This window comes from Madurella fahalii (assembly GCF_045866475.1).
Source record: "Madurella fahalii IFM 68171 DNA, scaffold_3, whole genome shotgun sequence".
Taxonomy (NCBI): Eukaryota; Fungi; Ascomycota; class Sordariomycetes; order Sordariales; genus Madurella; species Madurella fahalii.
In genome coordinates, this window is record NW_027263973.1 from 2,696,766 (window position 1) to 2,710,887 (window position 14,122).

At 56.0% G+C, this 14,122-nt stretch overlaps 4 protein-coding genes across 4 annotated transcripts; all 4 read right to left on the reverse strand.

Annotated features, from left to right (window-relative positions):
* Positions 1–981: 981 nt before the first annotated feature.
* Positions 982–5,213, reverse strand: MFIFM68171_06265 (uncharacterized protein; the record flags this gene model as incomplete). The annotated part of the gene is made up of 4 exons (XM_071061685.1): positions 982–1,342; positions 1,421–1,938; positions 2,103–2,290; positions 2,501–5,213. 4 exons carry the CDS (start codon positions 5,211–5,213, stop codon positions 982–984), a joined length of 3,780 nt encoding a protein of 1,259 aa, XP_070917786.1.
* A 1,614-nt stretch (positions 5,214–6,827) lies between these two features.
* Positions 6,828–7,784, reverse strand: MFIFM68171_06266 (uncharacterized protein; the record flags this gene model as incomplete). The annotated part of the gene is made up of 1 exon (XM_071061686.1): positions 6,828–7,784. The coding sequence occupies one exon, from the start codon at positions 7,782–7,784 to the stop codon at positions 6,828–6,830; it is 957 nt and encodes a 318-aa protein (XP_070917787.1).
* Positions 7,785–9,056: 1,272 nt separating this feature from the next.
* Positions 9,057–10,648, reverse strand: MFIFM68171_06267 (uncharacterized protein; the record flags this gene model as incomplete). The annotated part of the gene is made up of 2 exons (XM_071061687.1): positions 9,057–10,276; positions 10,393–10,648. 2 exons carry the CDS (start codon positions 10,646–10,648, stop codon positions 9,057–9,059), a joined length of 1,476 nt encoding a protein of 491 aa, XP_070917788.1.
* A 1,116-nt stretch (positions 10,649–11,764) lies between these two features.
* On the reverse strand, positions 11,765–13,564 carry MFIFM68171_06268 (uncharacterized protein; the record flags this gene model as incomplete). The annotated part of the gene is made up of 1 exon (XM_071061688.1): positions 11,765–13,564. The coding sequence occupies one exon, from the start codon at positions 13,562–13,564 to the stop codon at positions 11,765–11,767; it is 1,800 nt and encodes a 599-aa protein (XP_070917789.1).
* Positions 13,565–14,122: the final 558 nt, after the last annotated feature.

Genomic DNA, 14,122 nt, shown 5'->3' on the forward strand with positions numbered 1-14,122 from the left:
CGAAGGCGCAGGACAACTGTTTACGGGGAGACAACTTCATCAAATAATCACTGATGTATGCTCACTCCGATGCCGTCCGACATAAGCCCGAGATCTCGCGGACCGGTCCAGGAAGGATCGAAATGGCTGGATCGGAGACATTTGTACACTACACGATTGTTTAGCACGTGGCGCCAAAAGAATGACGGTTATCACACGCCCCGGTTGGCTGGGGGCCGAACCCAACTGAGCTCCACTGATTTAGGCTTTCAGGCCCTCCATCAAGTGGCCTAAAGGAAGAAGAGAAAAAAAAAAAAAAAAGAAAATCAGAGAGAGGCGGATGGTACGTTAGAGGAAGGGTAATCTCCTGCAGGGTTTAATTAGTAAATAGAATCCAGTCCTTGGCCGCTTTTTCGTTCTATTGGGCTTTGCATAGGTAATCAGTGGAGAACGCTCGCAGCAGAGAGATTCCCGCACAATTCCCGGGAGGGCGTAGCATCGCCAAACCATTTTTGGCGTTGATGCAGGCTACCCAAGCGCTCCGTCTTCCAGGGCCCAGATTACTCGTGCCGAGGCTGGAATTGACCCCCCCCCCCCAGGTCCATCTTGTCCCTCCATTAGCAGTGTAGTGTATAACCATACTTACCTGACATTATTCAGTTCCAGGACACTAAGTTATAACGCGCAACAATGATGATTTACCTAGATGTTGAGTTGGCGGAAACTATCCCTGGGCGTTTAGGCGCCCTGACCAGAGAGAGCTCGATCTGCACACCTAGACGCGATCGAATCCCCACCGAACTAATTACCTGAGGTAGGTTACTAGGCCACATTATCATCCATTTCTACCTTCTTCAACAACTACTTGATGAGTTCATCGATCCACAGCCTTTGTGTCCCGCGTTTGGAGGCGACTTTGGAATAGTCTGCGGGTTATTTCGCCGACAATTTTCAAGATCTAATTAAGGTACCTAGGTATCTAGGTAAAGCTGTTCTGAATACTTAGGGGCATGCACACGTCACGCCTGGTATGCCTGCACTTTGCGTGCACATTCCCTGGTGGCAATTGTCAGAACACTCGTCAAAGTCCTCGTACGAGCCCGCGTTGCATTCTTGTGCTGGGCACCCGCTGCAGACGATGTCCTTGTACCCAGCCCGGGCCGTGCATGTGCCGCCGTCGCAGCCACGCTCGCAGTGCCATTGGTCTGGGTACGGCCCATTCGTGCAGAACCTGGCGCCGGAGCAGTTTTCGCACCGGTAGACATCCTGTCCATCGCCGTTTTGGCGCACATTACAGTCGGCGAACTGGCAGTACACGCTGCACTGGGCCATGGACCAGAATTCGGAGCCCTCGAGGCAGGCGCTAAAAGGGTTTGAGAAGAAGTCCACAGTCAACCACTGCTAGAATGAGGAAATACGGAGTTCTGGGGAGAAGACATACCCGTTATGAGACACCTCGGTAACCCCAAACGACGACAGCGGCTGTGCCCCGAGACTCGGATCTGGCTCAAACCACGGCGAGTCAAGACTCACAGGCCGTACCCACCCGCTCGGCGGCCCATCCAGCGATATCTCTACCAGCGCGTCTACTTCGAGGTCCGTCGCCGGCCCCGGTGGGTACGGCACGCCTCCCGGAGTCGGCGGGGTGTTATGATGCCACGTATCCATGATGAAAGTGGCCATGCCTGCCTGTGCAAAGCTCTCGGCATTCAGCCTCGCGCGCTCGGTGCCCTCGTTCCGCGCCAGTCTGACTACGTCGGTCGGGCTATAGGCGAGGTCCCGGCAGCGAGGCTCCGACACCGTGTACAACCAATGATACGTCTCGTGTAGCACGGTGCGAGCGCGGATGGGCCGCCAGTTCTCCATGGTCATCTGGTAGTTGATGTCCCCATCGGCGCGGGTGACGGCCTCGTTGAGGGACTTGGTGCGCGTGAAGTTCCACCACTGTGGGCAGAGCACCTGCGACGTGGTGTGTCAGTGGTGGGTTTCGGCAAAACAGCCCCCCCCCCCCCCCCCCCCCTTCGGTCGTCACCGGGATTCTCAGGATAACTTAACGAGTCCCATGTCCAAAATAGCAGAAAAAGCCTGGGCCACGAAAACAGGGATATCGAGCGTCGACTCACAACATAGTGCGCTGACCAGATTCGGCCAGGATCGTCCCAGGTATACGCAGCGGTGTTGGGACCACACTCAGGGTTGCTGGGGTCGTAGCCCGGCACGTCCTGCTCGTTGCAGTACCAGTAGGACCAGGTGTTGATGGGATGCTCGAACCATCCAGAGAAATGAATCATGTACTCCTTGCCGATGTTCGCTGTTTGTTGTTAGCTTTCATTTCATTGACAATTTGGCTGTAGTAAAACATGACCGGCCAGTAGTGGTATGCGTCGACAGCAGTAGGGCTTGGCGAGCCCGATGAGATAGCAAATCCCTCCGAACGCTTCGTTGGGTTGCCGTGATTACCAAACTGGCAGCAAAGGAGAATAGGAACCATGGGCTGTGGGAAAAGCGCGGCGCAACTTACTTCCAACCGGTCCCGGGTCACCCCAGAAGTCGTAATCGTTACGGGTCCCTTGCCCAAGGTACAGGTCCATGGCATTCTGCCACTTGCCTTTGGGAGACCATTGCCAATGCACCCAGGCAATCTCGCCAGCCTCGCGCCACGCTTGCAAGACGTGCTCGCCTTCATATTGGGTACACCCCTGAAGGATAGGGTTCATCGCTGAATACGGCATCTCGGAACCGCCGCCGCCGCCACCGCCGCCGCCCACAGGCGGGAGGAACTCCTGCAGATCAACAGACCAGTCGCTGATGCCGCCAAAGCCTAGGTTCCTGTATAGCTCGGTACGTGCAGCCTTGCGTTCGTCGCTCATATATGCCACCCAGTTCGTGCCATACAAGAGGATGTCCGAGTCGCTGTCATCGCCGAACTGCTGTAGGCCCGGTGCCCCGTTCTGGATGATCTGGTTGATCTCGGCGTTGGAGATATACCCAGCTGTGTCTGTGCACCTCCCCTTGGCCGCGCCCGATTCCGGGCCCGTGAACTTGCACAGCGGCCCCGTACACCCGGGCGTGGCCATCCCGAAAGACCGGCCGTAGCTGGAAACTCCCACTAGGACTTTGTTCGAGGGCACTCCGGCCTTCGTGATCATTGACAACGCATTCAACGTCTCGGTGATGTTGACGTGGGAGCGGAGACAGGCGCCGTCATCGCATCCAGGGGAGGCCCATATGCTACCGTAGTCCCACTGGCCGTGGAGATCGTAGGTCATGAACACGATATAGTCGAGGATCTGGCCCATCTCTTCGATCGGGAACGGCTTCAGGTACCAGAAGGACGCTGGCGCCGCGATCGACAAGCTCTTACCCGACGCGAGCTTGGTGCGTAGCAGCGCGAGGAAGGCAAGGTAGTTAGGCCCATCATCCGGGCTGCCGGGCGGGATCCCCGGGATATCGGGTGCGCCCGGGTACTCCCAGTCAATGTCAACACCGTCCAAGTTGTTGTTGTTGACGAAATCAGCGATAGAGTTCGCCAGCGTTTCTCTGTTAGCCGGTAGCATACCCGTGCGGAAAATGTCGTAGTTAGGCGCCTCGGCCGAAAAGGTCCAGCCGCCAAACGAGACAATCTTCTTCATCGACGTCTGGAGGTCCCTGAAGCGTTCCCACTGATATTGCGTGCTCGTGGTGTTGATCTGGTAGCTGTGTGTCAGGTCGATGAAGGCGAAGTGGATGTGTGTATATTTCGATTCGTCAATCTGGCTAACGTCCATCTTCAGACACTTCCGGCTAGGGTTGAATCCAGCGAAATATGCGACGCTCTTGAACTGGGCGGGCGGGGGGCCACTGATGATGTCCGTCCCGCAGTTCGAGATGCAGCCCTGTGTGACTGGGACGCCGTTCCCAGCGGGTGTGCAGAACTCGGCCGTGGTACCGCAATGGCCCCAGAAGTTGCAGCACGACTTCAGCGGACAAGGGTTGAGGTCAGCGAGGCTGACGCCAGGGCCCGGACTGGTCGTGCCGGGGACCGTCGGCCCACACTCGGCATTAGCGACGGGCGCCGGCATGGGTGGTGAGCCTGTGCTGATGCAGATGTTGGTCCCCGTCTGCAGGTTGTTGCATGTCAGCCAGCCCCAGGTATCCTCGTTCCACTCCTCAAGATTGGCGACGGTAATGGCGTTGGCGGCCGCAATCTTGGCGCACCAGTCCCCGGACTGAACCGTGTAGGACGCGCAGGAGCCGTCTGGGTTAGGGGTCGGCGTGGGAATCGTGCCCGGCGAGCAGCAGACAGGTTGGCCGGGCTGCAAGCTGGAGCAGAAACTCGAACCGGGGTTGTAGCTCTGGAACGTCTCCAAGGAGATGCCGCATCTCTGAGACAGGCTCCAGCAGGAGTCTCCGGAGGCCACCGTAATGGTGCTGCAAGAGTCCCGCGAAGCGAGAAGGCCAGAAGATCGACCAACTTTGTCTGGCGGAGTTGATGAGAGGGTAATATTTCCCAGTGAAGTGGCCCGATCTGTCCCCGTCACACAGGAGGAATTTATCCAAGTTTTAACAGCATCTTGGACCAACTCGAGGCGCGAATCGCCCGCTGCCGCGACCATGCCGAATGAGTAGTCAGCACCAAGATCTCGGCCACAAACTTGTATGAGAGTGGAGCTGGTGGGCGCGTCACCATCGACGTGCTCAATGAAACGTTCTATGAGCCCGGCTTCCATAACAGCATCCCGGATGAGAGCTCCGAGCCAGACACCAACGGCTGCATTCTCGCGGTACACAAACAACAAGGAGGTGCTTGTGGCCGTGTCTAACCAACCCCGTGCCTCCTCTGCGACGGCAACAGCGTCCAACCTGTCAAGGGAGTCTGTCGAGTTCCACCATGCCAGTTCCACGGCTGATGTACGTTGATTTTCGTCCGCGCGGGGCTTTGACGGCGCGCGGCGACGCTTCTCTCTGCGAGCCTCGCTGCTGGAGGACGCTGTGCAAGCTTTGATAGTATGTGTCTTGCTAGAGTCACCCAGAGATGCAAATACGGAGAAGTCAAGTATCATCGTCCTGTCGCAGAACCTGAGCCTCTCCACGCTTGGATAGGTGGTCCAGTTGCTAGAGTCGCTGCCCGACTCTCCGCACAAAGCCGGGCAGGAGTCTTCTCCAGGGACAGGGACGCTGGTACCGGACACTCCATGATAGAAGGCGCCGTAAATTGCCGAGAAAAGTAGTGTGAATCTCAGGATCCAAGGCATGGTAGGCAGGTACTCATCTGTGATGAACAGAAGAATGAATGTGCGAAAAGAAGTCCTTTTCCAACGCAATACCCTGCGTTGATGCTAGGCATTTATAGCTCTGAAGATGAACGGGGACAACGAGACTACATAGATACGGTATTACGGTACTAAGCCAATGGGCCGGAAACCGGCATTACGACCAGTACAGACTCCTAGAATGGATGCCCCTAAGTTCCTTTGGATTAAGTCCAACATGTGATCCAAGGGTGGGGGCGGAGAGGATGAGGCTACTCGTAGATGTGGGTTACATCGCGTAAGCAATAGTCAGGCTATTTCAGCCAAGATTTTGTGGAAGGAGTGTAAGCAGAACACCACACGCCAACTGTACAAGGGGTACGTTCGGTTGGTGGCTATCTACGCAACTGTATCCTTAACTAGCCCACAGTATTCAGTTTTGTTCACGCTTGACTTTTCGCCCCCTGGAGAAAAAAATAAACGCGACCAACTTCATGCCCGACATAGAGAAGAAATCGGTGTTCAGCTATTTCACGAGATGTGCGGAGGATATACCCGACCCTGGTGAAAGATGCGTTGGACGCTTCCAATATTCGGCTGTTTAAGCTACGACTGAATTGGCTATGCATTCGAAACACTGGACCAGATGCTTCGTATCTTTGGGGTTACTAGAAGCTTAGTGTACGACAGGGAGAATTGGATGCTCGCGGGGGTCTGTACTCTTTCCGTTCCGTCAAGCTCAGCTAAACTACTATTGGACAACAATATCCGACTATTGAAATTAGGTATCATTCAGTGCGTTCGCAGCAAAAGATGTAATGTAACCTGACGGGTGATAGTAATGGGCTTAACCAGAAGAGCGGAACTCGGCATACTGCTCTAATTTCTGTGTGGGTGGCCAATTTCGGCACACCGCTTCCTATCTTACAAGGGGAGCCCGACAATTCAAAAGGACACTGGAGATTCAAAAGGCTTAGCACTACATTGAGCTATGTTACCTGCCTCCGAGTGCCTTACCATACGTTTCTAACATCCTTATATTTAGCATATTCCTCAATCCTACATCACCTTGCTATCAAGCAAGTAAGGCAGGAATTGTATATCAGTGTTACGTAGAACAGATGATGATACAGAAGACTGTTGGGTTTCTAATATTCTTCCATAAATACTATGTTGCCAGTTCAAGTGGGAAGAGAACTTACGGGGTGATACTGTAGCAAGTCTAGTGTCTTGGCGTCAACTAGTCGTGTAGGACAAGAACCTTGCATTGTGTGACTGGGGAGCTGAGTCAGACGATGCCCAAATATTGAAGTCAGATTATAAGGTTATATTGCAGGGGTATCTTTTCACCCAAGGTACCTTAATTATTCACAGCGGCCATCACGCTCGAGCGTATCTTGGGCTGGTGCTAACAGAGAGGCCTGCATATTCAGGTCCATAGTCACTGCACGCTCCCGGTACGATGGGATCGCATATATATCCATATTGCTGGAGATGGGAGGCGGAACGGCCCTCAAGAGAGGGTTCCCGTGCTGTAATTTGGCCCTCCGCCATCAACATTGAGCGGGGTACAAACAATCGATTGATTCCCTGGTCAAGTTCCACACATTAAGCTAACTACTTTAGCTCTGCCGCTCCGGCCCCTATCTGCTGCGACCCCTGCTCTTTCTGCGTCATTTCCCTCTCCCTCTCCCTCTCCCTCTCCCGGTCCTCGTCACACCGTCTCTGTTCGCGGCACCCGAACGGTGCTTCCTGCCTCCAACGCGCATACTGCGCCGCGCCCCTAGCGCTCGCAAACATCGGATCCACCATTCTGTCCCTTTCTGGCACTACTAACACCCGTTCCTCCCCTTGAATCTCACCGCTACCCACGGCGTACCTACTTCCTGCGAGTGCATCCTTTAGCACGCTAAGAAACTTGGGGTCGGTCACGTTCTCTCCCACAAGCATCACCCTTGTCAACCTGGTTCTCCTCGCTACCGCCGTTAGACGATCGTGAACACGCGCCCAGAAGGCCACCTCCGACTCGAAGTCATCCATCCCATCAAGCCCGGCCCCCAAGTCCACAAACATTTCGAGAACACTCTGATCCCAGTGAAACGGCGCCCGCAACGGTGCTACCTCGGCCCGCAAGTCTACCCTGGTGAAACCCACCAGCAATACAGTGTGATGCACCATCCGCTCCTGTTCGTCCCAACACTCGAACAAATCCTTGTAGTTGTTGCACAGACCTTGCCCTTCGGCCGCGAACACGGCGTGCGCCTCGGTCAGCCGCGCCGGGTATAACCCAGCCCCTGCCGTTTCGGAGGTCAGCCAAGATCGGAGGCCAGCATACTCGAGTGCGTCCGCGACGTCGTAGGCTGCAAGACCGGGAATAGGCGGGTGCGCCACAGCGACGCTGTCGAGTGGGCTAGCGAGCGCGAGCGAGACCGCATCGCGCAGGGCCATGAACATCCCCGCCAGGATGCCAACGTCCGGCGTAGCGGGTCGGCCGAGCTTCTTGTTCAGAGAACGCCGCCATTTCTCCCAGGAGGTCGGCGGCGGCGGCTTGGGGGAGTCGACGAGACGGGCCATCAGGGCGGCGTAGTCGGGCGTCGCAGTGACGGAAGCGATATTCGCTACAGTGCCATTATAAAAGTGTACGGCGGCGCTACTGGATAGCTAGTTAGCAACGGAGTAGATGGTTTCAAAAAGATTGTGTGACTTGCCCAGAACCAAGCGACAGGCCAAACCCGACGCCAGGCGCGTCATGAACACTAGCGGAAATGCAGGTCTTGCATGTCGGAAAGGGACAATCGGAGAAGGCGCTCACGCCCGTGAGAAAAAGAACGGTTAGTTGTGAAATCCCCATAGGCCCAAGATCGGATACGGTCTATATGTATAGGAGAATCTGGACAGAGACACGGGTTTGCGACTCTAGATACGCGAAAAATAAATCGACGAGGAAAAACACCTGTGGTCTGGGTTACACCTGTGGCTGTTCCTGTTGTCCGAAGCAGGGCAGTTCAAGGTGCAGAGGACTGTAAGATTAGTGGATTATGCGGGGTACCTGAAAGCCTTTATACAGCCTCACTTAAAATCACACACACTGCGGCGGGTGTGTAATTACTGCACATACGGTAACACGAGAATAAATACCTAGGTACCGTGCCATGTCAGCCAAATGTAACTGTTACCAGCTGGGTGCCTACGTACCTTGATTGGTACCTTAGGTTGATACAATATCTAGCACATAGGTATTCAATTATGATTAAAAAAGACAAGCCCTTTACAGGGTATTGCCCTACATATATTTCACCAATACATGCTCTGACGATAGGCCGCTCAGATGCGCTCTACACCACCCTAACTACCTTACTCTATCTACGGAACTTTTCGATACTGAAGTTTTGTCCTCTTGGAGGAGACATACCTTAGATTCACCTTGATTATAGTAACAGTGCCAACATAATTTTTTTTCTTCTCACTCCATTGAATTGCTTCAGATCACTCGATGTTTACAGACTGTTGTTGACAGGCCCTCAATAGCAGTCTCTCTAGCCGCCGTCGGAACGGGGATTGCATAATTAATACTTAGGGCCGAGCCAGCGGTCCGAGACTAGACAGCGAACCCGGGCATCCTGTGAAATGATCATCACAACGCTATATGAACGTAGGGTAATTGCTATAGAAGAGGAATTACCACACGTCGCACGTGAGAGCAGTTGATCTCTTAGCCAGCTTTCAAATTGCGTCCCAAGAGAATTGGCTGGGTATGCGCAGCGTTTCTGCCACCATACATGTACGTTTCTTGTACATCCGATCGACAGTTTGCCTATGGACTGTCCGCCGGCTCTCAACACCTCACTAGTTCCGAGGCTCGGCACCCATTTGCGAGCGACCCTGGAACCGCAATGCCAGCCTCTGCTCGGTTATTCTGAAGACATCCGGAAACCATTCCCTCAACTGCTCGCCATCCCGGCCCTTCATCATGTCTACTAGCGCCTTCGCGCACATCCAACATAGCACCATCCCGTGTCCCTGGAAACTGCAACTAGTCCATAAGCCCTCTTCACCAGGTACCTCCCCGACCAACGGCAATCCGTCCGGACTAAACCCCATGATGCCGGTCCATTCTTTCCGCACCCTCCCCGCGGGATCATCCTCTCCCCAGTTGCCCCCAAAATACCTCGGCGTCGCGTCCCTCAAATATGCACTTATCCACTCATTCACCGTCGAATCATCCGTTATCCCAAACTCCATCAGCCCGTCATCCGGCGCACGGTAAAGCCCACCCCCGATGATGACGTCGCCGGGGAGCAGCGACCCTTCGGGCCTCGTCACCATGTACTCGTACCCCTTCTCATAGATAAAGCTATACGTCGTCGGCAGGCACCCGCCGAACGGCATCCCCTTGCCGGGGCGCTGCGCCGTGACCTGTCCGCGGAGGGGGACGACCACACCCTGGAAGCGCGGGGCAATCGCCGCCGTGTAGCCGTTGGTAGCCAGAACGACGCGGCGGGCCCTGACCACGCCCCTCGGCGTCCGCACCGCCCAGGCGCGCTGCTCCCCATCCCCATCCCCATTCCCTTCACCTTTCCCTTCCCCTTCCCCTTGCCGGGACAGCTCCACAACCGGCGTCCCCGTCTGCAAATTCAGCCCCTTCCCCAGGCACAGGCGCAGCACGCCGACCCCGAACGCGTACGCCGACAGGCTGCCGGCGAAGTACTCGACGGCGCCGCAGACGGCCTCGTCGCGGCCGCGGAACCGGCCGTCGGCGACGAGGAACCGGCGCCGCGCCTCGTCTGCCGAGTGCAGCGTGTACTCCGCCGTGGGATCGTCGCGGGGCAGCGCGGCGCGCAGGGCCGCCACGCCGGCGCGCGCCGCCGCCCACTCGGCCGCGTCGTAGACCACGTCGACGGTCGCGCACGGCCGCAGGTCGCACGCGATGGCGTGCTCGCGCGCGAACGCCTGCACGGCGCGGATGTTGGCCAGCTCGAGCCGCGCGATCTGCACCGCCGTCGACACGCCGTGGGCGGCTGCGTGCGAGGGGAAGGAGCGGTACGAGGCGGCTTTGGTGTGGCCTCCTGTGAGATTTTTTTGTTGTAACCCCCCCGGACCGGGTGGGTTTGGTTCATTGCGTTACATGAGACGGTTCAGACATTTTTGGGAGAAGGGGGAATGAGTGTGGTTAAGTACCTACCATTCCGCCCGGTCGCGCCGGAGCAGGCTTGTCGGGCCTCGAGCATCACGATGGACCCCGGCTTGTGATCACCCTGCAGGAGGCCCCATGCCACGGCGGCGCCGGTGATACCGCTGCCAATAATGACCGTGTCGGCCGAGGAGGGGAGATCGGAGGTTGTGCGTAAATCCGCAATGGCGTCGGGCGGATCTTGCCAATAGCTCTGGGTTGGGTCGCCGCGGGGGAGGGAGACGGGAATCTTGGCGCGTTCGTCCATGGCCTTGATTGGTTCTTAGTTGGACTTTCCGTTTCTTTTCTATTCGGCAAGGGAACGGGTCTCCTGAACTGGAAATCTGAGAAGATATTGATTGCTGTGCGGAGCAAGTCGAGCTTGTTGTCAGTAGCGCAAGTAGCTACGAGCGGGGAAGATACGGTTTCTGATTACATGTACCTAGTATGTACCTTACCTAGGTAGGTACCTCAGTCAAGTGGTTGGTCCAACCAGATGCGGGATTCGTCGTCTGTTCTTCTAGAGCAGAGCTAAGTTCCTGTTTGCAGCCATAGAGTAAGTTACCTAAATTAAATTGAGTGTGCAAGGCAAGTAGAAATAAACTACAGAGGAACTTAAGGCGCAGAGGTGACAGACATGATTTTTTAACTTCTTCACATCCGCCGAATTACTTTGCCAATCCATTGTTCGTTGATCGGTCTGGAATGCCTATGGGACTACTGTACTACTGTGCAACTGTACCTTTGATAGAGAATATTGGGGTAAATCTGCTACCCAGTCAGGTCCTCTCACGCCAGCTTCCCATTTCCGAAATTTTGAATCCACCGGGACACGAGTTCTGGAAGACGCCTTCAGGGCCACGCTTGAGGGCTGCCTGCCGAATTCGTTGAACATTTGCTGGCCCGTAGCTCTGGAGCACTCGCTGAGGCGGATCGGCGTAGTTGCCTGTGGTCCAGTCGAGGAGTCGTCACTCTAACACGGGGGCTTATTTACCCAAATACAGAGGCTCAGTCGCATGTAAATAAGGTACCTGTATGCCAACCACGGGAAAGAGGACAGTGTAGTGCCCGCAGCCTGCTTTTTTTTTTTTTTTTTTTTTTGCTCGTCTGTATGACGCGTCTGTTGACGCTTGTTTGTGGCGTGATTATTGAAAACTGCATCTTAGTTCAGGTTGACGGTTGGCTCCAACCGTTTGCTGATCCTTGCGTACGTCAGGTATTCATGCATGTTGGCAGTTATACACTGCGCGAATTTTCTATTAATTCGGTATTGGTGCATATCTCGTATCTCGCTAGCAGAGAGCCCTTGGGAGAGGGTACTAAGTACCCAGTATTGAATTGCTACCATGTGCGGAACCTGTCATTGTTGCCTACATACCCAAGATCAAGTCTGCGCCAGGTCCTCGCGGACAATCTGAGCCCCCATCTCGGCCACGCCATACACAACTGCCTGGGTATTTGCCCTTGCCGTGATCGGCAACACGCTCGCATCGCAGACCCTGAGGTTCACACAGCCATATACACGGAGCCGCTCATCGACCACGCCACCCATGGCCCGCGGCATCATGGAGCACGTGCCCGTGTAATGATGCGAACCTTTGGCCGTGCGGCGGACGTACTCGCGCGCGGCCTCAAGATTTGCGAAACGCCCCGCTTCTTCGGGCTTGAGAAGGTAGCATGCCAGTGGCGCCGCGCGTCCAATGGCTTGCTCGGCGAAGCGTACGTGCCGCGCTAGAATCTCGATGTCGAGTGGGTGCGTCAGATACCTGGGGTCGATGGTCACCCCGTCGTTGCCGCCGAGGAGGCTGGGCGTGGCACTCGTGATATGCACCGAGCCGCGCGACAACGGATGCGAGAGCATCACCCCGATCGTGACATGATTGCCCGGCGCGCGGAACCCCGGGTCGGCGCCTTCGAAGGCCGTATAGGCCGGGCCAATGAGGTAATTTGCTGACGCGTCCGTCGGGGAGGATAGGACGGACCGTACGTATGACTCATGTGCGGCCGCGAAGGCGGGAGCTGTTGGGCCCAGTGGGGGAGCTGTTGCCGCGTCGAGGTGTTGGTGCAGGAGCTGTGCGAGGTCCCCCTGGCCTGTCTCGTTGCCAATGCCCGGAAACGGGAGCTGCGCCGAGGCAACGATGCTGCTACTCGCGAGCGGGCCGGTACCCTTTGCATAGACCTCCATGGCCGCCGCTACGGCTTGCGGGTCGCTCCGAAAAAAGGGGTCCAGCGTCTCAACGTCTTGGCGCACCTCAAGCACCACGCCCGTATAGACGTGGTTTTGCAGATTCTCGCCCACGTGAGGGTTGTCTATCACAACGTCAATCCCGAGCTGCCGTAGTAGGCCAGCATCGCCGATGCCCGATATTTCGAGGAGTCTAGGCGAGTTGATGGCGCCTGCGCTGAGTATAACCTCCTTGCGGGCCGTGATAATTTTGTCGGTCCCGTCTTTGGTGGTAACCCGAATGCCTTGGGCAACGACGGCCTCGGGATTCGAATTGTCAAGAAGGATATTGGTGACGATGGTTTCGGTGAGTACCGTTAGGTTGGCTCTGTCGTGGGCCGGGCCGAGGTATGCGTTTGCCGAGAAGCATCTCTGCTTTGTCTTTGGGAAGATGGACTCCGGGTTGCTGAAAAAGCCGGACACCTCACCCGAGAATGGATCACACGCCGGGAAGCCAAGAGATGCCAGGCTATCGGCCCATGCCTTAGCCCACATACCCTCGGGCTCTGAAATGTGAGTAGCGAGTTGAATTGGCCCGGCGCCTCGCACGATCCCGGAGGTGTCGTGAAGGGTGTAGCATCGCCTAACCGCGGCATCAAAGCTTGCCCAATCCCAGCCTTTGTTGCCGAGCTGGGCCCACGCTTCGACATTGGACTTGGACGTCGGGGTGAACAGAAAGCTGTTTATGCCGCTAGAGCCACCAAGAAGGCGACCTTGTGGGAATGTAAATGCCGTGTCGGCGAGCCCGCTTTTGGAAACTGTGGTGAACGCCCAGTCCACTGCACTGTTGGACAGTAACGGCCACATGCCAGGTGTCAGAACCTGGGGGTCGGAAAGCTGGTCCGGACCTGCCTCGACTACAGCCACCCGAAAGTTTGCATCCTCGGACAGGCGAGCGGCAAGCGCAAGGCCGGCCGTGCCACCGCCAACAATGACAATGTCGTAACCCTCGGGAGACATTGCGTTGATTTGAGTCTTGCTTCCAGTATGGATCTCGGAATTGCTGGTGCTGATGGTGATAATGTTCCTGGTTAGGATAAGAAGCACGAACTGGAGGTGGATTGAGGATTTGGGATCGAGAGCGGAAGGTAGGCGAGCGAGACGCACAATGTCCGGGGCTGCCAGTCGATACTACAGTACAGTACATACGTTAGATAAGGTACGAACTAACCTGCCTGTTGGACTGGTCCAAGAACCGCACCAACATCTCCTACGATCGCCGTAACCGTGTAGCCTATAGGGCCCGCTTGTGCGATCCCGTGCCGGCTTACCGGTTGGTTCTAGTTGCCCCGCCGTGTATTCGTAGGCTGCAAGTGGTCTGAACCAGTAAGTCTTCAAGGGTAGGTATGCAGCCTACGCCCTCCTCACCGGCACGCTTCTGGTCCTTATTCGCCGAGCCAATCACTCAGATCCAGTAAGAAAGATATGCCCCTGATGCTTCAATGCGTGATGGGCCCGCATCTTGGCCATGCTGCCTGGTACCAACAAGGAAAGCAGTCGACTATTTCCGCCAACTGC